At 34.3% G+C, this 24,261-nt stretch overlaps 1 protein-coding gene across 2 annotated transcripts; it reads left to right on the forward strand.

Annotated features, from left to right (window-relative positions):
- Positions 1-672: 672 nt before the first annotated feature.
- Positions 673-24,169, forward strand: LOC105164132 (DNA topoisomerase 4 subunit B (DUF810)). 2 transcript variants are annotated; one of them, XM_011082710.3, is made up of 26 exons: positions 673-995; positions 1,358-1,422; positions 2,837-3,086; positions 4,414-4,480; positions 4,704-4,866; positions 6,734-6,901; positions 8,164-8,256; positions 8,330-8,539; positions 8,658-8,759; positions 10,401-10,631; positions 10,744-10,824; positions 11,126-11,212; positions 11,296-11,481; positions 11,572-11,724; positions 12,345-12,437; positions 12,636-12,707; positions 13,972-14,089; positions 14,771-14,943; positions 15,716-15,812; positions 17,196-17,348; positions 20,702-20,808; positions 21,479-21,556; positions 21,646-21,741; positions 22,891-22,986; positions 23,072-23,255; positions 23,545-24,169. In XM_011082710.3, exons 1-26 carry the CDS (start codon positions 815-817, stop codon positions 23,697-23,699), a joined length of 3,459 nt encoding a protein of 1,152 aa, XP_011081012.1. In that variant the 5' UTR covers positions 673-814; the 3' UTR covers positions 23,700-24,169. The 2 variants fall into 2 exon arrangements, with proteins under 2 accessions (XP_011081012.1, XP_011081014.1); XM_011082712.3 differs by lacking the exons at positions 673-995; positions 1,358-1,422 and having other exon boundaries at positions 2,946-3,086; positions 4,403-4,480.
- Positions 24,170-24,261: the final 92 nt, after the last annotated feature.

Below are 24,261 nucleotides of genomic sequence, written 5' to 3' on the forward strand. Positions count from 1 at the left end.
TGCCAAAATTAGATGAAATTCCTAATTTAATTAAGTATTGTGCAAGTCAAATAAGTTTTCCGATCATATTGACTGCAAAAAAGATTAAAATTACAAAAAATTTAAAATTACATGACTAAATTACAAAATTCAATTATTGCAATACCAAAAATGTCACCTCTAAATTACAGACTGAAATTATATTTTTCCGCTGTGCAAAACGGCTCCATTTTATGGTACCAAATTAGGCTATAAAGTAGAGTATCAAATCTGCAAGACCCCTACACGGTGGTACCAAAAAAATAAAATTATTTTATAATGTTAACTATTCAAACGTTTTAAATATGAATTATTACGACCAACTTTAATTAATATCTATTATATCAGCTTTTGGTAGTTAATAAGAAAATTATTTGATCAATAATATCTTAGTTTAGTAGTTGAAACTAATGGTGAGTTTTCCATAAATAAGTTTGAAATTATGGATTTCACTTAGGATCTTTATCTCACTTTATGTGAGTATTTGTACAGTAATGTATTGGTTGATTCGAGCTAAAAGAAAAAAAAAAAAAAGGGACCATTAGGCATAATGGGTTCAGGCCCATGGGTTTGACATGGGCCTGGACCCAATAATTCTCCAGTCAAAGGCCCAACAGCACCGAACAAAAGTGGAAGGTAAAGACTGTGAAAGGAAAGACTTTGGCTTTATGCCGTCGGGAGTCGGCTTTTCGCGCTCCTCGAAAAAACACTCTTTTTGTCCCATAATAATTCTCGTTTCTTGTTTCATCGTTCACACCGAAGACCTCTCTCACCCTCTGTGCCCAAGAATTTTTGAATGGAGTCCTCGAATCCTCTGTTGCGGAGGTACCGCAGCGATCGTCGGAAGCTACTGGAGTTCCTGATGTCATCCGGCATCATCGGAAAGATTACAACTCCGGCGGGACCTACTACCTCCTTTTCCAACATCGACTTTGATGCTATCAGCATTGATTACGTTCTTGAATGTGTTGAGTCTGGTACGTGTATGTAGGAGTGTGTTTTGGAAGAGTAGATGAGTGCCGCTGGTTTTTGTTTCTGTGAGTTGATTTTGTATAGGCTGAAGTTCGGAGCTGTTTTGGATTACTGTTTTTGACCAAGTTATGCGCCAGACAGTTCTGGGTTTAGCTCTTCTTTGAGTAGAATGATTCTTCAAATCATGGGTTTTGGTTGTAGACCAGTACAGTATTATGGTAATGATTGACGGAACATGTCTTCACTTAGTTAAAGCAGAGTTCTATGTGCATGTCAGTGTGTGTGTAACCGGGCGTTGGTTATGTATTATTTTTCATGTTTGTCATGATCTTGGTGGAGGGACATGATGATTCTTGTTGTTGGTCAGGTGGCGTGCTTGATGTTTCTGAAGCAACTAAGAGATATTACTTCGACTCTACACATCCAGTAATGGTAAGAAATGCAGAAAAGATTGATCCTGGTATTCGTTTTTTCGTTTTTTTATATATATTTTTTGGTTGATTGCTAACTGTGATCTTTTAGTTGTTCTTGAACTGGAATTTGAAGTTGATTTGGCTTTAAGTTCCATTTGTTAGTCTCTTCTATATTTTTGGCTTGTTCAGGTTTCACGCATGTGTATTACGCCCCAAAATATTGCATGACTATATGAGCCATTTTGTGCGTTGAAGAGTTCACACGATAGCAAATTTTGTGTAATCAAAGCAAGTCAATATGTACAGAGCATTTTCTGGGATTACATAGTTCAGGCTGTCTTTGGACTTTGAGTAGTACTACAGGTTTCAATAAAAGATTTATAGCTTGCGGTAAGTTGTTTCTGAATTTAGGAGCCGCTAATGTCTACCTAATTTGAAACATTGTAGTTCTTGTAAATGTGAAAGCATTGATCAAAATTTTCCCCTTAGGTAATAGAATTGAGAAGGGAATGGTATCATGCTGTGGAACAAACAAACAAAGGCAATGCATGATCATGAGACCTACCTATTTGTTATGTCACATCTTAAGTTTTATATTCCTGAAGAATATTCTCTGGTAGAATCTTAACGGGATTCCAAAATTTGTTCCTACTATAAGTGCCAGTCAACAACAACTATCGTCAGTTGCTATCCTTTGAGCACCAAATTTTGCATTTTCTCTAGTCCTCTTGGATGCTTTAGGGTTGATATCTGCTAAGCCTCCGGAGGACATACTGTTGAAGACCCTAATAAACTTGAGATAAAAATGCACAATATTCTTCCATTTGTCCAGAAAGCTGCTTATCCTCCTTTTGACTATATCAAATTTGGTTAACCATTCAATAGTTAATACTGATTGTTATCATTGAACTAACATGTGTGAATTCCATACCACAGGGCACTACCTCTGTAACGATTTACTCTTTTCTTATTTCTTTCTCCTTTTCTTCCTTATTGTATTTTTTCTATTAACGTTGATTTTCTACTAGGCGTATAGAAGAGTGAATATAGACATTTTCCTTATGATACAAGTTGACAATTTGTGAAGATGGTTTAAACTATGTGTATGTATGTACATATAGTATATTAATAGCTAAAGACAATTGAGATCATGGAATTGAGTAAGCTATGTGCTAGTGTTTAATGTGCCTTTATTTGCACATATGTTGTTTGTTTTTTATTAAACATGTAAGTATGTGCACATATGCACATGCACAGTATGCTATGTGTAGTTTATGTCCGTGTGAGTGTGCCTGCACTTGCAAGTATATTATCAGTTTTGTGCTTTTTCTAGAAGTTTTAGTATATTAAGTTTCATTTTCTCCTCTTCTGATAGATTTTCTCCTTCAGTATTCCTGTTTTCTTGGGAAAGTTAATGATACTATTTTCTGCAGAGGCACTTGCAATCAGGGGATGTTTTTTATCTTCATTCAGATCCAGATGCAGCTGGATCTCCACCTCATCGAGTTCCACCACCAATTATCACGAACCAAAGGGAGTTTGTCGAATCACGCAATTCTCAATGGTCAAATCCAGCTGGTGAAAGATCACAGTTACCCTCTAAGCAAGCAACTGCAGCTCCAGATATAAATTCCCTGCATAACGCAAGTATTCTTTCAGTAGGTTTGCCAACTCTTAAAACAGGTATATTTATTCCTCGTCTTGTATGATGATAACCCAAACCACCAACTTTGTGGAGAGAAAATGTAACATCGAAATGAATATTAAGGCTATGTTTATATTCGTTTTGAGAACATATTTTCTTTTCTGCATCCCTTAAAAATGCCAAAACTGTGTTTCTTTTGCTCATTTACTACTTCTTGTAAGTGTGTTTGGGAAAAAATACCTATTTCTAACCCTATCTCCGTGGCCCACACCATTTTCTGAAGAAAATAAGGTTGTGTTTCAAAAGACACTCTTTTTACTGTTTGAAGAAAAAAATCCAAAATGTGTAAATGAAATGTAAACTCAGCCTGTCAACTTATGTGGTCAAAACAAACTCTTCATAATTGCATAAGAACTATTTTCACATTTTTCAGAAAGCATTTTCAAAATAATCCAAACATACCGAGTACTTCTCTTGTTTTTGTTTCTCCAAATGTCTTTCATCGAATATCACGCTGTACGTTTCAACTATTGGTCAAATCCTCAAAACATTCTGCGATGCTATTGTGATAAGAAACAGCCTTCTGTTGAGCTCCTTACTAGTACATTGCATTACAAACCCCAAAGTGTAAATAGAAGCTGAAATTAATATGTATTTATAACCTTACATGCATAAGAAAAGAGAGATGCTTTTGAGATTGATATATATTTATTGGCAAAATAATGTTAATGTGCTTTCACTTTCATGATGATCACAAGAAACTTGTATTTGAAAGCAAATAGTTTCTTAGTGTTAAAAGGGCACCAATGGTTTCTGATAGGTCGTGTGATGAGAGAGATTCATATGCGACGTTAACTTCTAAGGTTGGTAAGAAAAAAAATATTAATATCAGTATCATGGGAATAAGGGAATCTCAACAAAACAAAGGATGGACCATAGGAAGGGTTTGGAAGGGAATAAGACTTGATTACTTATCTCATAAGCTTTTTACTACCTTGCTTCTTATCCTCTTTTGTTATGTGGCTGATAAAGGGTCGTGTAAGTTCACTTTACCTTCTCAATTTTAGGTTCTTTCAGTAATCTCATTGTTCAATTGATTCAGCCTTGATCGCCATTAGTATAAGGAATTAGTTCATCATGGTGTAGCTGATTTATATACCTTCTACCTCCATTATTTTCAGGAGGCAGGAAGTTTCATGATGGTCAGGGGAATGGCATCTCATTAATTTATTGAACTCATCCAGATTATAATAGTTACACTCCCAATAGCTCATGCATAGTCTCCTGATTTGTCTTTTTTGTCTGTGTTAAATTAAAAATTCCATTCTTTGAGTAAACTGATACATAGTTTCAGAATTTGTGAAGGTCTACTGGATGATGACATGCAGGAATCTGCTTATGAAGTGTTTCTTGCATGTATGCTGTTTTCTGGGTAAACTTTCCTCTCTTCCTGCTGTTCTCTACTTGGAAAAACCTGCTTTAATAGCTGATGCATAACAGCAATCTGCTTGTGCTTGTGCTTGTGTCTGGTTTTTTTAAAAAAATATAATGTATTGTGACTTTGTTTGTGTCTGCAATGTTGTCTTAAAATCAAAATTAGCTAGTGTATTTCATGCTCGATTCCTTTATCTAACTTTCCTTCCTTGCTCGCATAGGGTGGAAATACACTCGACTGAGGGTAAAAAGAGAGAAAAAAGTTCTAAGTTTCTTGCAGGGTTGAAGAATAGAAGAGATAAACGGCATACAGAACGACATATAGAATCCGAATCTCCTGAAAGGCATTTCAAGGTCCTTGACACCATTCGCATACAAATGCAGGCAAGTATTATGTTCAAATTTCTTCCTGATCTTGTTTTTCAGTTGGGCAAAATATGCTACTGTCAGGTGATGCTATGATTATCCAGCTTATCATTCCTCCTGTACATTGGCAGCATTGCCCTTTTCCTTTTCCCTATAATTTGTTAGTTTGGGAGTAAATTCAGTATGCACTACAAACTTAGGTGGACAGAGTTATCCCTAGCCTGAATCCCATGATGGAACTCAAGACAGAAAGTATTCTGATTTCTCCAACCCTTTAGGATCATCAACATTTACATGAACATAGTGTTTGAGTTATTTTGAACACCTTAAAACTCAGAGAATTTACATTTTCAATAGACAAACAAGTACAGAAACCATTTGTGCTGCATAATTATGGAAACATTACATTGAAACCAAGACATCCAAATATCTTAATGTAAATCGTCAAGAGAAATTCTTTTTACATATTTTGCTTCTCCATGTTTTTCTGTATACAGTTATTGGTTACAATGCTTGTTATTAAATTTCTACGCGGCATACTATGTGTTTTTGTCTATGCATGATTGCATGGATGGATGAATGATCATTTTGAAATAAATAGACAATTTATAATTACATTGAGCATCGCCATATTTTTTTGGTGGCTTTTCTTTTTTTGTTTTATTTACTGGTAGATGTCTTTCCACATTGATGTGCTAGATGAGAAGGCATTTGTATTAGAGGCTGCATGACATAAGCTTTGTGCTTCTTTGGTTAATTGGGACTACGAAATTCATAGAAAACCAGATGTGCTCTTGGGTTTTCACTTCATCAATTTCTCGCGTTTATGCTAAGGAAATTCAGCTAATTCTTATCTTGCTCACTCATTAACTGACTCTACATGACAAGTGTGGCTCTGAAAGGTGTCATAAATATCCTAATGTATAATTTCAGATCTCGATTCATTAGGAATTAGTAGAACATTCGGTTTTCCAATTGAATATTAAAGAGAAACGATTCTGTATATGAAAAAGGTCGCTTGGGGTTAAGAGTTCAGTTTTGTAATGTCCAATATGTGATAATATGACGGTCCTTTTTTGTCTGATTTGAATACACTTCTTTTGTTGTACTTAGATGTTTGGTTGGGGCGAAAAGTAGGAGTACAAAAAAGGCGGAAGTAAAAGAAAATGTATAAGAAATAGTTCGGCGTTTGGTTAGTGGGAAGAGATGGAGGGGAAGTAAAATTCGATGTATATGAAACCCCTTTGGAGTCTAATTTTGTTTCCATCCAAACTTGCGCGGAAACGCGAAAGTATAAGGCCAAAAAACAAAAAGTATATATTTTATTTTAATTTACTCTGCCTGTATATATATAATTTTTCTCCCATTTGTTTTCTCCTTTCCGCACAAAATACCGTACATAATCGCCAAAGAAAAGATAAACGAATCGCTGAAAAACTACCATAGTTAACGATGAATATTTTTATTAAGAAAAAATATTCTTGTTCTTGTTTGATAAATATTCTTATTAATACAATTTTTGATTTTTTTTGATAATACTAAAATTATATTAGTATAATATTAATTTATTTATTTTCTAATACAAAATGATTCAGTAAAATTACAAAAAATAGTCTTTTTCTTATTAATATGTTTTACTCGTACCAAACAAGTGGAAGTATTTGAGATTTGCTCCCCTTCCAATCATACAAAACAATTTGAAGGAAAATTATTATTCTTTGCCTTGCCTTTCCCCTTTCACTTCCCCTGCTCCTTTCAATTCCTTTTTCGGGTCACTTGAATCAAACGAACCCTTAGTTCATGAATATGTCAACTTTCATAGGTATTGACTATTATTGTTTCTGTTATTCAATACCAACATTAACTCACTCCATGTCTGCATTAGATCTCAGAAGCAGCAGATACATTTATTAGACGAAGATTGACACAGTTTGCGACAGGGAAATCTTGCGAATCAATTGATATTCCACAATTGTCATTGGTGCTTCTTACTGGTGCATTAAGATCTGATTTTCCAAGTGAGAAATCATACCTGAAGTGGAAGAACAGACAAGTAAATACTGATTCTTGTTGGTTTTTCCTTAGCAGCATTTTCTTCCATTTCAGTTCCTGCTTCTGGTATGAGCATGTTCTCTAGTTAAGCACAATGTTGACTTTGATACTGTTCTTGCTGCTATTCTCAGGTTTTGACTTTGTATTTATTAAATCCGTTATTTAGTAATTTGATAATTCATAAAATGTTTAATTATCTTGTATTAATATGCTAAATTATTTTCATTAATTACAATATCATGTAATATTATGTATTTTTGATCTACAAACTTTTTGAAGAGATGATTTTATGAAGTTTTAATTAACCTAATTATAAAAAATACTTATTTTTTCATTTACCAAAGAATTACTAGTAAAACGTTACAAAAAACATATTTAACAAACACATACTTTGAATCCAACATGCAAAGTATACTTTTATGTACAAGTATAAAGGATAAAAGTTCCACCAACCCTGAATGTAATCAACATTGTTGGGAGTATTCATTATTTTACCTTCTATGACCTAACCTTGTCAAATTGGTGGAGCTTCCCCCCCCAATATCTGTACAAAAAGTATACTTTGGTTTGGGATTAGTGTATCTGTTAATGTTATATACAGTTTGCTTTGTCTATTTATTATTTGCATTTGATAATTCATGTTTCTAACTTTTTACTCTTAATTCTTTGGTTGAAAAAGTGAACAAAAATATTTTTAAAAATTAAAATAATTAAAATTTTACAAAATAATTTCTTCACCAAGTTTACAAAGCAAAGACTAGATAATATTACATGGCATTGTTTAGTAAAAATATTTTAATATATATAAAATAATTAACATTTTATGAGTTATTGAATTACTGAATAATTAATTTTTAAAAAATTAGGAAATAAATATAAAAATAAAAATAAAGAATAAAAAAATAGTTTTGGGAGTTCCAAGAAAAATAAGAAAAAGAGTTTTGGGCAAGTCATTACTTGGAGTAACGACTTTGTTTATTTTTATGAACTTTTTAAATATGTTTTATTTTTATAATTTTTCTTCTTTTAATAATATTAAAATAGTTGAGAACTATGAAGTGATATCATATTGATATAGCAATATAGTAAAGATGACTTACGCCAACTATATGATGTACTTCATTTGATTTCGTCCCAGTAAATATCAACTTTGTTGTAACTTTAAAACGTCCTTGTATGAGGTATTAACTGTTTTAGAACCCAAATTTCTTGGTGCTTGAGTTGTTTTCAGTTTGTGACTCTAGCTGTAACTGCTCTTATTAGGCAAGTGTTTTCGAAGAACTAGTTTCTTCTGATGATAGGAAGACCGAAAAGCAGCTGATTGGAACTTCACTTGAAAAAATTAGAAATGCACAGGTATCTTCTTGAATTTATCTTTCTTACAAACATTTGAAGTTTCATTCTTAGCAAATTGCCCTTTTATGGTTAGGAATGGGATATTAAGATGTCTCCTTCTCAACGGAGTGATGTTCTTTTAACTCTTCGACAAGTTGCTTTGGCATTCTCATCCATACCTGGGCGCTTTGGGGTGGAGGGAGAAACATACTATTGGACAACTGGTTATCATTTGAACATTAGACTCTACGAGAAGTTACTCTGTGGTGTATTTGACATTTTGGAGGATGGCCAGCTCATAGAGGTTTGCACTTGGTTTGGGCTTTTCTCTTTGGTGATTTACTTTTTACTTTTGCATTAAGGTTCGTCTTTTCCACAAAACATCTATGTTTCTAGATTATAGTATTTCAGTTCTGTACCAGGAAGCAGAAGAGGTCCTGAAATTGATGAAGTTGACTTGGTCAATGTTGGGCATCACAGAGAGGCTGCATCATGCATTATTTGCATGGGTGCTTTTTAAACAGGTGTAAATTCTCTATTAAAGTTTTATCTGTAATTCCATAATACTACCTGATGGTTGCTAGCACATGCAACTATTTTGATGGCTGTAGAGTTATTTGAATGTAGATGATTCAGGCTTCTGGACCTGTTCTAGAAATGTGTTCTTTATATTGTAGCCTTGTAAGTTATTGCATTCTCTAATTGACATACTTTAGTGTGCTGCTTTACATGTAACTTTGACGGAAAGTAAGGAAATTGTCAGATGGAGTATCTGTTTTCTGTTTTGAGAATATCACAGTTTGTTTCTTCAAAAAGATTTCTCAGATTGGCAAAAATGAGAATTTTCTATTCTCCAAAAACTGAACCCATATCTTAGAAAAATGAAAAGCAGATCATGTCTGCAGCATTTTCTTCTGGGCAGATGTTGGTTATTTTTCATTCAAAGAAATTGAAAAGTTCCCATGCATGTGTTTTTGTTTTGCCTTTAATTGAATAAAGTAAAAACTAATATATGCTTCAATACAATAAATGTTTAATCTAAACTGCTAATAGGGCCAATTGTTTCGTTGGATGTTTAGGTTTTGTTTTAGGGATAATACATTCCCCTTAGTTTGGTGTAATTACACATAGACCCCTGTGGTTTGAGAAATTACATCTAGCATCCCCTGAGGTTTGCTTCTATCTATGGAATAAGTTCCCCGTTAGTCAAAATTCACTGAATTTACTCATATTAATGAAAAAAAGTTGAATGAAAATTGATATGTACCCTCGATTGACTTATTACTAACTTATTGCTTTCCAAACAATTTTTTTCGAACTAAACTACCCTTATAATGGTGAAAATATACCTCTTCACATGCATTAATGCATGAAGATCATGTCTTAGAAAAATGAAAAGCAGATCATGTCTGCAGCATTTTCTTCTGGGCAGATGTTGGTTATTTTTCATTCAAAGAAATTGAAAAGTTCCCATGCATGTGTTTTTGTTTTGCCTTTAATTGAATAAAGTAAAAACTAATATATGCTTCAATACAATAAATGTTTAATCTAAACTGCTAATAGGGCCAATTGTTTCGTTGGATGTTTAGGTTTTGTTTTAGGGATAATACATTCCCCTTAGTTTGGTGTAATTACACATAGACCCCTGTGGTTTGAGAAATTACATCTAGCATCCCCTGAGGTTTGCTTCTATCTATGGAATAAGTTCCCCGTTAGTCAAAATTCACTGAATTTACTCATATTAATGAAAAAAAGTTGAATGAAAATTGATATGTACCCTCGATTGACTTATTACTAACTTATTGCTTTCCAAACAATTTTTTTCGAACTAAACTACCCTTATAATGGTGAAAATATACCTCTTCACATGCATTAATGCATGAAGTCGTATGAGGGTAATTTGGTCATAAAAAGATTTATTTGATCGACTATAAGCCAATAATAAGTCAATCTGGGGTAATTTAGATTGTTTTCTTAATATTAACAAATTCAGTGAATTTCGACTAACAAAGTGGCTCATTTGTTAGACGGAAGCAAACCTCAGAGGAGGGGAGTGTAGTTATCCTTTATTTTATGAATGTATGCTGCTCTTTCTTAAATTTGAGTCTTAATCATTGTAATGTATCCTTGATAAAGTTTCAAATACATTTTCTTCTTAATGGAAGTTCGTTGCAACCGAGGAGGCAGTACTATTGGACTATGCAATTTGTGAAGTTGAGAGAGTTCTATCTGCTGGAGTTTATGATGACAAGGAAGTGGCTTATTTGAAGAGCCTGACATGTTTCACCATTGGCAATGGATGTGAGATTAGATTGAATTTGCTCCAGTCTATATTTTCATCAATTACCTCTTGGTGCGAGAGTAAATTGCTGGATTATCACCTACATTTTAGTCAGGTTATCTAATTCTACAACTTGATATAACCAAGTATTTGGTTCTACTGTTGTGATGTCAGTGAAATGTGTGAGCGCCTTGAATATTCTCTCTGAAATGATCTTCTATTTTCAGAAATCATCATTCTTTGAGAGGGTGTTGACATTGGTATTGTCTGCTGGGGTTCAGGATTTTGTTCCACATGGAAATAACCAGGTAATATTGCCAATTAATCATTTGAAATTTGTTCTGCATGGTTTATAAAGGACCTTCCATATAAACTTTTCATTCAGTGATCTCTGTGTTCTAAGGTGAATTAGAGGGGTGAAATTTACATTAAGCTGTTAATTTCATTCTTTTTCCTTTCTCATTTAGAATACTAAGAATGTTCTGATTACTGTGGTCTTTCTGCCAGGATCAATTTATTTCAATAATTTGTTCTCTCAGAATGCTGCAGCTTCCTGCTGAGTGCTAGAAAATTCCTTTTACTCTACACACTAACTTTTCCTCCTGGCAGTTTGCAGGATCTTGCCTTCCTGATGAGATGGCCCGTGAAAAGATCAAAAAGTATGTCGAGAAATCTTTGGATGCTGCATGCAAGAGGGTAAGCTCTATGTGTAAGTTAGCAATCATTTACCAAACTAATTGTTAATCATAACAATTGTTATCCTACCTTAATGGTCTCAGGTAACTGAACTTACTACTATTGGGTCTGCCAAAGATAAGATGCATCCACTTGCAATCCTTGCAAGTGAACTTAGATTGATTGCTGAGAAGGATCTTTCCCTATTTGCCCCAGTATTACGTCGTTGGTACCCCAGATGCGCTATAGTCTCAGCAAAAACGTTGCACCAGTTTTATGGTGAAAGACTGGTCTGATTTTGATGAAAATGAAAGTGTCTGCTCTAGATCTTTTAAGTCAGCTATTATTTAATGATACTTTTTCTTTCTTTCTTCTCTTAGAAGCCGTTTCTCAAGGATATTACATGCCTCACCGACGATGTCAGGAAAGTGCTTCCTGCTGCTTATGCGTTGGAGCGTTGCCTTATTCAGCTTTATTCTTCAGCTTGTGAAGGAAATGATTCACAATATTGCCAAGAATTTGACCATTACCCGGTTCGTTAATTCATTCTTCTTTTCGGGGGTAGTTGTTATGTGATTTGATTTTTGATCCTGAAAGTATAAGTTCCTTCATACAACACTATTATTTCAATTGCTCATCTTGCTTATTTCTCATTTTTCTGTTCAAAGAAAGAAAGAATTATAAGATCTTGAGTTTGTTCTGCTGCTTTTTATGTCACATTATATGAAGAATTTTAGATGGTCTCATAAAAGGATCAGTCTCAGTGCACAGACACAAATTCATTTTTCTGCACTTTGCCTCTGGAATCCCCTTCTTGGGTGCAAGCGTTATTTTGAATACTAGTGATCAACATCACTGCAAAACCGGGGAGAGTTATCCCTATTTCTGCTATTTGGTTAAGGCTGGATGAAGCCTTCTTCTGGTCTGTATGACTGGAATTTCATGACACCAATGCCCAATCTCTCTCTCTCTCTCTCTCTCTCTCTCAGAAAGTGACGGATTACATTTTCTGCAATCGTTTCCCACATTTGAAGATGTTAAAGAGCAAAAATGAACTTGAAAGTCTCCCTTTGCTCCTTACATTGCTTTCTGGATTTGCTCATAAGTGATCTTGATATACTGTATACTTATTCTTCTCTCCTCCTTTCCCCAGATTGCTGAAATTTCAAGGTCCATCATTCTAGATTGGGTGGTCGCACAACACGACAGAATTCTGGAATGGACTGGACGAGCTTTTGATCTTGAGGTATGTTTCTTACTTGGTTGGGGTACTGCAATCTGCACTTGGCACTGTACTAAGATATAACAAATCAACAAAATATAATGTTTAAGTCTTATCATCGTTTTGCTATGATTTTTCACGGACAAACATAAAAATGTAGACATGGTACTCTTTGGGCGTCTTCACGGTGGTCTGACATCATTGGTTTTCCCATATATACAGGATTGGGAACCTTTATCATTTCAGCAAAAACAGGCAGCTTCAGCAGTTGAAGTGTTTAGGATCATAGAGGAGGTATGCAGTATTCCTATATAATTGATACCTTCTGCATGATATATAACATAAAGTGAATAGAGCAAGATCCTTATTTGTGCCCACTGCAAGATTTGTGCCCTCATGCGAGGGGAAAACTTCATTTAGTCCAAATGTTTCTTGTAGGATCTGTATCAAAGATGGATAAGTGTCGGGCAATGATTCTCAAGCTTCATGATAATCCATTACTTCAAGTAGGTTTTGAACAGTCTAACCAAAATATCCAATTTCGAAATGGCAGGAAAATTTTTATATTCCTGTATGCTTCAGCATCTGCCTACTTGCCTACATTTATCTGGAAAGTTGTTCAGATCCTTATTTCATTAGATGACACCACTTGCATGTGGCATGATATAGTAGCCCCTTGAATTGGCAAATCAAACAGCCATTTTGGATTTTTAAATCCAACAAGATAGGTCAGCTAAGAAGCCTGTGTGGCCCAATATGCCCTCCAATGGAGTGTCTGATTTTCACTGGTATGCTAGCTGGGATCAATTTAATTGTATTTGCTTAGTTAGGTTAATAGGAGGATCCTTACTTTGTTTCCTGAGATTTGTCAGGAGAGTGTTGCATTAGTCTTACATGTTGAATCTAGGTCTATTTTGCTATAACATTGGAGGTCCTAGCTTTGAAAATTGGCAGAGTCTTGCTTAGTTCACAATTCTAAGTCCATAAGGCTTGTTATGTAACTCCATACATCTTAAGTATGTTTCCAGTTTCAGATTTTTAGTTATCTTTATTTTGCCTATTTTGATCGACTTCTCTGCACTAGCACCTGCAACAGGCTTCAAGCTCATGGTTTTTACTCCTTTCTGTTACTAAAATCCTGCCCTTTTATTTTTTCAATTTTTTCTGCATCACAGCTTGTAAAGAATAAAGTTGCCATTTTTCTGTAGTGAATAAGACTGTTTGTGAATAACAAAGTTGTGTGCTTGACATAAATAGCTTGTACTGATGTCTATTAAATGTTGAAGTTCTTGATTTTCAATTCAATCCAATTACTGACATGGTATGTTTCAATCCATGAGATGCTTTGATATTATATCACTCAAAATCTTTTTGGTTCTAGCATAGCGTTTTGCAGGTGAAACCTTTGTTTCATTTGTTTAATATTTTCCAAGTTGTATTCTTGTCTGTGTCTGCTGTTTTGTTTGCTAAAGTAACTGTCTTTTTGCTTGGTATATTGTCTTTTATATTTTAGTAAAAACAACTACTTGAATTTTTTATTTGTGGATATAATTTGCAGACAGTAGATCAATTTTTTGAGTGGAGTCTTCCAATGGACATCACTCATTTACAAGCTCTACTATCCATTATTTTCCACAGCCTGGACAATTATTTGGTGAAAGTGGTTAGCCAGTTGGGTAAGTACCCCCTGAAAACTAATTCCTAGTGCGTGTTAGTAAAGCTCCAAGTACAAACTTCATATGCTAATTTTGATCAAGTTTGTTGCTACAAGGTGACTTCTTTCCTATAGTTGGAAAAGTCACATGACTTATGTCATATACTATTGGATGACCATCTACTCATTATGGAACTGGCCTGGCCTTGGTGGGTACTGAGAAATTGTTTAAGGAAGTGGCTAAGAGATTTAGCAATTGGGAAGTTTTTGACAAGTAAAGGCTGGTAGAGGGCTAGACATTTTGTGCTCTCTGTTAAAGAAAAGAAAATGTATATTTGGACTAAAGTAGATATGAATTCTTGCAATGTGTTATGAGCTAATACGTAATAGGAAACATATAGTGGTTGCTTAATGATAATGAATAGCTGAACGGATTTGCTTTGGAAGATGATTTTTGTGTGCATAGAGCTTAAAACTACAACTAGTAATTATAGCAAATAAAATAAGTATGCTGCAAAAGTAAGTTGAGGCTATATTGCGCGTGCCTCTAACTTTTATCGCATGCTCTGTTTGTTTGTCGATTCTCCTCAGGGTTAATTCTTCAGAAACTCTTATACATGCACGGTTTATTTGTTCTTTTGCAGCCATTTCTATACAGCTACTTACAATTAACACGGGAATAACAATACATTTTGTACTGCAGTTGAGAAGCAAAGCTTGTATCCTCCTACTCCTCCACTGACTCGTTACAAGGAAGCAACATTTCCTATTGTCAAGAAAAAGGCAGTGGAGAGTTTCATTATAGATGATGAAATATATAAACAGTTAGATGAATTGACCGCTTCCAAGCTTTGTATCAGATTGAATACTTTCCGAGTGAGTGCAAGTTTTATTCTGATTCATTTGCACAGAACTTCAATGTACTGTTCTCTCTTTTTTGCCAGGTTCATTCACTCAATTTGTTTGATATGTTTTACAAATATTTGCCAATTGTGAGACAGCAAATTCTTTAAAGTCTTAACAATTGTTCTATATATTGTTCTGAGAGTACTTGCATAAAGCTGGCATGCGTCACAGATGTTTGAATTATCATGGAGGAAAAATTATTGGCCCTGTTGTATTAGTTTCTTAGACTGTCTTATGCGAGACATTGATCTAAGCAAGGAGACACAACTTGGTGGTCAGAGTCATTCAAGAGTATACAGCATGTATTATACCTATTTCACTGACCAATTGTAAGACACTAAGTGATATGCTGATAAGGACTCATGTCTTTTCTAGAGTGTGTCTTATGATTCTACAAATAATTATTTTTAATGATATACCATTTTTTTCTTGATAATTTAGTAGGATATTCTAAATGGTGAGAAACAGTGTTAGAATCCAAGGACCGCACTTTGTAAATTAACTCAAGGTCCACTTTTAAAAGGCAAAAACACATAACGTATTAAACATCTATATCTCATCCAGTGGTCAGCTTGGGATACTTATTCTATTGGTTTTCTTCATGTGAAATAGGAGACATAGTTAGAAGGAGGTCCTGCAGCATTCTAGGAGCTGATTGAACCATATGCTCACCATGTTGCAACTGTCTCCATTAAAATTCTACTTCCACTAATTCTGCAGATTTTGATGCTTGTTTTTGCAGTATTTTCAAAAACAAATCTCTGCTCTTGAAGATGGCATTAGAAAGTCGTGGGTATCCGTCACATCATACCAAACAGACCGACATTGTCTTCAAGCTTGTAAGCATGCAATCTGGAGTTTTTAAATCTAATTTGCAACTCTTGTTCTTTATATGGATTGTTGATGTTCATTTGGGGTAATCTGTACATAAAAAGATTATCATACTCATACTAGGCTGTCTCCTCAGAAGTCATCCAAAACATGTGTATTTCAGTTAAAGAAGCATCCTTGGTCAAGAAATAGGGACAAAACCATGAAATGTCAAGCACAACTATGAAAAGCAGAAATGACAGATGTGCTCCTTGTGCTTTCAGAAGCCCTGTTCACAAACAAGTTTGGAGAATACACAAGTATTCTGTTTTCAATGCTTGTAACTAAAGCTGCTGAAATTAGCTCAGTTCATTAACAATGGCAAAACAATGTGTAATGCATCCATGTTTTGGTATAGACAACCATCATAGTTCTATGATGTTGGTGCGGTTTCCAAAAAAACACTCCAGACTTGTAACTGTTCGCTCCATAAATTAGATTAAGTAATTTCATTGGAAGCAGACATGATATGAAAGGAAGCAGCAATGCTTGAAGTGGTATGAAAAATCAGCATGTTGCTTTTAAAGGTCATGTATCATGCATTGGTAAACAAGTGTTAGCTTGGTGATATGTTGTATTATCTGACATGTGTCTTACTATCTATTTGGTAATTTTGATTTCTTGGTAAAAAATGATACAATATTGATAAATTTATTGAGCCAACCAGGAACAATTTGTGCTTGAAGACCAAGTAAGTATGCTTATCATTATTGATGCAATCACAGTGGAATCATTATTAGCTTAATTGTGCATTAGTTTGGGCTAGCATTATAGTCCTCATTTAGACAACGTAAGCATCATATTCAATGTCTCTAGCCCTACAGAAGGCTATCATGTGCTGTTATTGGGTCTACCACCAATATTCATGTTGAACCTTTTAAGAACTTGGAAACAAACAGAGAAAGAAAGCTGAAAGGAGAAAGGAAATGGTGCAAGTAAAAAAGGTGCCCAAAGGAAACATGGTCACTTCATTACCACTCGGTTGTAAATGGAAAAGGAACAGAAGCAGAAATGACTTGATTACAGTTCAGTTGTTGGTTATGGTTGCATGGTCAGTATTTAGGTATAATCTTGTGGGTGATTTTTCTCATTCCAGTATTGAGAGTTCCCTAATTAGCATCCACCTAAAACAAGTTATATAGGTGTAATTTGATCATCATATGTGAAGTTTTTGTAAATGCAAGTTTTAGACTCTTATAATGGGCTCCATAGCTCAAAGAATGTATCAGAGCAAGTATAGACACAGTGAAAGGAAACCTTTTCTAAATCTTGCTTGGACTATTCTGTTATTAAGTTTCAAATGAACTGAAAATCCATGATTCTTTGCCTCTCCTTTTTCATTACCTAAACAGATTCTCCATTTCACTCAGCAACAGGAAAAACTTCTGGGAATTCTGAGACAACAGATGTGAATGCTGAATCAGTTTCTGAGCTTTTTGTTGCCACACTGGACTGCATCAGGGATTCTGCTGCTAATGCAATTAGAAAGACCAGCGATTTTCTTGGTATGTTTTGGCTGATCCTGTCTTCTAAATCTGTCAACTTTCTCGTGAATAATATATTTTTTTTTCTCAGAATGGTATTTGGTTATGGTCCTCATGCACATATTACATTAATATGCTCTGGTGCATCTTTATTGATGGAAAGTTTACAAGACAAGTTGTTCTCTTTTCTTTCTTTCTTTATATATAGTAGTAATTTGTATATACGTAATTTGTGGCACACTCTGTGTGTGCAACTTTTATAAATATCATGTAAAATAATATATTTATAAAATTTTATTATTTAATAAAGTATATATAAAAATAATAAGTAGATATTAAATTTATAAAAAAGTAGTGACCAAAAAAATGAATGAGAATAAAATAAAAAGAAGGAATAACTATTGAAAGATATGGGGAGCGGGAAGTTACATGGTTGGGTGGGAAGTTAATAAATAAATTAATAATTAAATTAAATATTGAAATTGACATACTAAAGCACCAATGCATTCCTCTTCAATTATATATTGTACTATTGTTGTGGCATGTTGTTCCTACGTTCATATAATAAAATATTTTTCGCGCTTTGAAATGCTTATAAATAAGCTGATAAAAAGAAAAAAAATAATTTTTCAATTAATGTAAGTTTGGGAAAGTTGAATAAGTTAGTTATTTATTATGAAGGGCATTTTTTACTTCACAAAAAAAATTGTGCGGCGGTGTCATTGACAGCCGTTAGTGGGTATGGAGGGGTTTTTCTTTTTATATTAGTATGGATAATATATATATATATATATATATATATATATATAGCTAGAAGCTTGTAAAATTACATGAGTATGAACATGTTAAGATAGTTCTAAAACCTTTTGCTATTTCCTGCATGCTGAAAAGACTTGGGTCCTTGGATGACAGACTTTTATGTCCTCTCTGTTGGTCACTGTTCTAAATAAGCAGGTCCTACTTCAAATCTGGTAACTCATGACATGGCAGAGCTGCTTATAAGTTGCATTATGTTCTTTGCTGGATTGGTTTCTTTTTCCTTTTCTTTTAAATCTTTATTTTGTTGATCAATCTAATTGCAGTCACTTGGTAGAAGTGTGGGTTAAGGTTTGCATTTACTTTACAACTACTTAAGCCAACCCAACTAGTTTTGGATTGGGTTAGCATAGTTTAAAATGAGCCCAATTAGTTGGATTTATTTAAATTTTATTGCACCATAGGTGGGTTGATGTGGGTTCATGATGGGTCTTAAATAGGTGAAACCCATGGTTTAATTATTTAAATTCATTGTTGATTTAGTTGTTATTTATGAAATAAAAAAATTATACAATGAAACCAATTAATTAATTTACTCCTTTACATATGTATATCTAAAGGCGTTATAATATTGAAGCTTATATGAGAGTTTCAATAAATAAATAAATGCAGATATTTTTTGAACAAATCAAATAGAACCTCAAACATTATTTATAAATGAGGAACTCTACATATCACTAACTATTTTCACATGTTGTATAATAAACAAATCACCAAAATATATATAGTAAATCAACAATTTTCAAATTAGAGAAGACAAAGCTTTTCTATAAATTAGTCAAAACATGCAATTGCCGTGTGACCATGTTATTTTTTTTGGTATTCGGAGTAAATTGATTACGTACCATTTATATTATGAACTTCAATCAACATATCAATTATCAAAATTAGAAATAATTTATAATTGACTAACATTTATGATTAATATAGACGACTAACTATTATTATTTGCCATTGAAAGTTAATTGTTCAATTCTACCCACAAATATGAAGAATTGATTGCATGACTATTAGTTTCATGATTTGCTTTGGAAGATGTAGTATTTTGTTATATACTTCAGAGAGTTTTTTGTTTTATCTTTAGCAAATGAATGTTTATTAGTCCACGACCAATGAATAATATAAATTTAGTCATACTATATTAGAAGCAGTAGCTATCTCTCTTGAATAATCAAGATATGACCCTTTTTCTCTTTCATTTTTTTAGAGATCGAATATAAGTAATGGCTACTACAAACCTGACCCATTTGCCACCCGACCCATTTTGAACCATTATTTGGACGCAATTCGAACCTAGCCATTTTTTACCTAACCCAACCTGCCCACTGAAAGCTCATATATCCTTTACTGTGCTATCAGCTATAATTTTCTGCCCACTTCTTGAATTTGGAACAAACAAAGCTTATGAAGGGTCTTGCTTTTACGAACTTCTGAATGCATCGAATTTCCTGATCTTTCTGTGCTGTCCTTTCATTGTTTTTCTATTATATTAACAATTCTCTTTAGTTCCTATTTTTGCCATGACTTTATAAGTACAAAGGCTCATATTTTTTTTTGGATTAGTACAAAGACCTATTTGATCTGCAAATCAGTTGCGATCTTTTGTTTGGTGACCTACTTTTTGTAGCCATGGTACGTAGGTGAAAATGCCTTTTTTGTTCACCTTCTCATTTGGTTTTCAAATACGAACGGTGAATAGTGGAGAATCGAATAACGTAATAGGTCTTTCAAATGGTTGAAAATGATCTGGTAGCCTGCACTCCAGTCAAAGGACAAGGAAAATCTGCAAAATTGCTTGACTGGGATTCGACAAAGTATTAGCTGAGAGTTGAAAAAGTAAATTGTGTCTCTTTAAAGTTGTATGCTTAAAATAATGATGGAGAATTAGGAGCAGTCACATCATTACTTTGACCCAGATTACTTTGTTTCCTTTTCTAAGAAGTGGAATAGTATTTGTTGGTATCACAAAAGCAAATAGGAGTTCCAACTTTAGATGAAGAGAGTTAGTTTGTTTCTTTCTGAATGTGAATTCTGGTCACTTCTTGGTGTATTTTGTTGTAAGCATTTAATATAAAAATGTTTGTTGTGTTTTATGCTAAATTAAGTTTCATTAGCATGTCACTGAATCAGACAAAAGTCCTAGGCCAAATCTCAACACTGCTTGTCTATGAAAATCCAATGTGCATGGCCTCAAATAAGGAATTTGGCCTCCATGTCAAAGGTTGTGTCTGAAATAATCAAGAAATAAGTTCCTTCTCTCGTTACTTCAGCTTTTTATGGTGTGGTCTTCACAAATATGGAGTTGCTATGGGTATGGAAGAATTTACCTCACATTCTCTGACATATAGTTGATGGTGATGTAGTTAGTTTATTGCAAATGTTCAATGTTTTTTACTTGAAACGTGCAATGGTCAAGTTAAAGTCTATCACTGAGAATGATTTTATGCAAAATATACCATTTCAGTTTGGACTTTGGGGACTTTGCAATTGTTAAATTTGCTCTGATTTACTTTAAAGAGCCCAACCAACACATAATTTCTTCGTTATTGGACTTCCAGGAACCAAAATTGTGTTCTGGGACATGAGAGATTCATTCCTATATTATTTGTATCATGGAGGTGTTGAAGGAAATCGCTTAGATGATGTACTTCCGCAATTTGATAGCGTAAGATATTTAATAATCATCTGCACTGTTACTTTCTTTGCGTCTCTGGTACAGATGAATACATGCATAGATGTAGTCTAACCCACAGAACAGAGGCATTCATGTGCATGCATAATCATAAAATTTACTATAGTTCTTTTATGTGGATCAATTTTTCTCCAAATATAGAGATCCATGTTCATAATTAATACATGAATGTTATGTAATATAATCTGATAAACAAATAATGGATTTTGCTTGTAGATCTCTTCTTTTAGGTTTACTACCAATGGAACTCCATTTCCCTCTGCCCTGGTGTATCGGCAACTTTAGTTGATTGATTCTAAGATATCTTAGTCCTTGCAGGCATTATATATTTCCAGAGGCTGTTATAGTAACCACCTCCTTGTTACAATCATTATTAATTCGATTCCTCCTTGTTTTGCTTAAGATTCTAATACCATGGGCACGCACTTTACTCAAAACTTTTTAGTTCGTAACAGTTCAACAACTGGTTTCATATAGCATTGTTAGCTGTCTAGTGGAATTTCCCTCTAAACTTCATAGCATATGGAATCAATCACTAAATTCTACATACACCCCTCCACTAATCCAAATGGAGAAAACAAACGAAATTTGCTATGCTTTGTTTTACCTTTTACTTCTCTAACATTCAATAGCATCTTTACAGGTCCTCAATAATATATGTGGTTTGGTTGATGATACGATCAGAGACCTCGTGGTGTCAAACATCTGGAAGGCATCACTAGTATGATTTTGTTTGTGGTATCTGTAGCATCATAACATTATTTTGTCTTTTCTATCTTTTTTCTGATTTTCTGTGTGCCATTGCAATAGGAAGGATTTATGTGGGTGTTGCTCGATGGAGGCCCTTCACGTGCATTTTCTGATACAGATATTCCCATGATTGAAGAAGATTTCAATATGTTAAAGGTAAGCCAAGTATCATCATCCGAGGAGTGTTATTATGGTGGAGCCTGTTACGAAAAGCACAAATTGCATAACTGTATTGACAATTAAGTATTATTCTATTGCTCCGGCAGTGCACAATCAGCATTCTTTTTGGAATCTGTTGCTGAAAACTTGAAGTTGTCAAGTAACATATATTGATGTCAAACTTCCTCGTGATTCTCCTTATTTATCTCTCCTTAATTCCCTTTTGTTTGCCAAGGATAATCTGAAGCTGCTTGGAAGAGAGCATGTACTCTTCTTAAACACTAAAGCCTGATTTGGTCCAATAGTAGTAATCTCCCATGTGTTGAGAAGTTTTTTCCAAATTACATGAAGAGATCTTGTAATTATAGTAACCATTTAGTATCTTTAATATTTCTTCATGAATTTCTGAACTCCAACTAGTGAATTGTCAAATCACTTTCTCAACTCCTCTCCACTTCAATTGTCGTGAAATCCAAGCATGCATATAGTCAAATTTTTCGATACATTACCTTCTGTGCTGAACTTCTGCTAATGAGATGTCCTTGTACAAGGTTCAAAATAAGTTGGATCTTATGAACTTATTTATGACTCCAACTTATTTTCAAGAACCTGAGGGACTTGTAGGTGTAAGTTATGAAGAGATTAAGCACGAGCAATTGAGTAAGAGTATGCTCTCTTTGGTTGGGAGAAATAGCTTCTCCTTTTTATTTGGCCTGTGGAGGGTCAGTCAGGAGAATCACTCCCATAAAAAGTTTACATCTGCTCCTCTGATTTAGTATAAATGCCAGCCTTTTGGACCTAAGGTTTCAACTTCTATTACATAGCTTGTCATCACACGTCTAACTATCTTAACTACCTTAATATTTACCATTGCCCTGTATAGTCACATATAACGTGCCAGTAATTCTCTTAACATCTAAACATTCGTTGCTCAGGCTTTAATCTGGTTAACACTTTTATGCAGTTACATGGAACCCAGTGGAACACTCTACTTTGCGTAGTGTTAAAATGGCAGACAACAATGAAATAGCTTAGTCATGGATAAACTTTTAAAATGTTACTTGAAATCTTGTCAAGTCACATTTATTTTTCTTCATTGCTCCGTAATCTGTATTTGAGCATCACATTATCTTTCATGTTTCCTAGGACTTGTTTGTCGCTGATGGAGAAGGCCTTCCTCGTTCATTAGTTGAGGAGCAAGCAAAGTTTTACCATCAAATTCTGAACTTGTTTTCCCTGAAGGTTGATTAATACATGCATTTAGATTACTACAAATTCAATTACTTTCATTTTTTCTGAAAATTTTTCCATCTAAATTTTTGGGCAGACTGAATCGTTAATACGGATGTTGATGGCATCCAGTGAACACATTTCAGTAGGTGTAAGTAGTCATAAGTATGGGCAACGATATCTAGGGGATGCTCACACTTTGATACGTGTATTATGCCACAAGAAGGACAGGGAAGCTTCAACGTTCTTGAAAACGCATTATCGGCTTCCGTCATCTTCTGGTAACCATTCATTCCTTGTTTAAATAATCTTCTTACAAGCAAACGTTATTTTCATTTAGATGCTTCTGTTTCCTGGCAGTTCATTCTTACTACTGCCCCTGCCCGCCAGTTTAACCTGAACTCTAATGTTCTGTCTCCTCTTTGAACGGGCATACATTTCTTGTTTATTTTGTGATATGTTCTTCGACGTAGTTTGTTTGCTGTTGCAAAGTGGAAATCAACTGCTGTTCTTTTTCAAATATACTGTTATCAATAAAACCTACTTAATTCTCTCATCATTTGATTCCAGAGTATGATGATGAGACTGCGGTCGAAAACTCCAGCTTCAGTTCACCTCTCGCTTCAGATATCTGGAAGCGAAGTACATCTTTTAGTTGGTCCGAGAAAGGTCATAGCAGCTTCAGGTCTATAAAGAAGAAGCTTCAAGAAGCCACATGGAAATGAAAAACACGTGGTGGCTTAGCTGATTACTGCTACAATCAGAAGCATCCACGTCACTGAATCATACAAGCTACAAACATCTGGAAACGGGCGACAAAACTCTGGGGCCTTACGCAGCAAGTGAAGAACTGTACAGCTCGCAGGTAACTTTGTGTAGAGACAAGAGCAGAGTGTCTGAAACAGAAGGCATGCATGGAGCAATTTGCTTTGCCATATCACTGAGATTGATCTTGTTTCAGTTACTGGTTTCGGAAAGGACCAGTTCACGATCATCGAGTTTTTCGTGATGGATTAGTCCATAATAAAGTGGTATCAGAACAGGATTCCATGTTCGTGTGTTTAAGTGTTTGAGGGCTCACAACGGATGAGCGTGTTTGAATTGGATGGTAGAGAATATAATAATATGATCATATGATCGAACATCACATTGTTCTTTTATTTTTTTAATTAACTTCAAATTAGTCTCTTTACAATGATTTTTCGGCATTAATTTGCAGCTAAATTATATGATTTTTCTGAATTACTTTTATAAAAATTTTACCTAAAATTATTTTGGTCCCTCGAA

The sequence above is a fragment of the Sesamum indicum genome, linkage group LG6, assembly GCF_026168435.1.
Source record: "Sesamum indicum cultivar Baizhima isolate 11 linkage group LG6, ASM2616843v1, whole genome shotgun sequence".
NCBI lineage: Eukaryota > Viridiplantae > Streptophyta > Magnoliopsida > Lamiales > Pedaliaceae > Sesamum > Sesamum indicum.

Excerpts from the sequence above, each read along its gene's own strand:
- LOC105164132 (XM_011082710.3), top strand. The coding sequence starts at position 815 with ATGGAGTCCTCGAATCCTCTGTTGCGGAGGTACCGCAGCGATCGTCGG. Across the intron at positions 8,257-8,329 it reads AAAAAATTAGAAATGCACAG|GAATGGGATATTAAGATGTC; the intron begins GTATCTTCTTGA and ends TTTTATGGTTAG. Across the intron at positions 20,809-21,478 it reads TACTTCCGCAATTTGATAGC|GTCCTCAATAATATATGTGG; the intron begins GTAAGATATTTA and ends GCATCTTTACAG.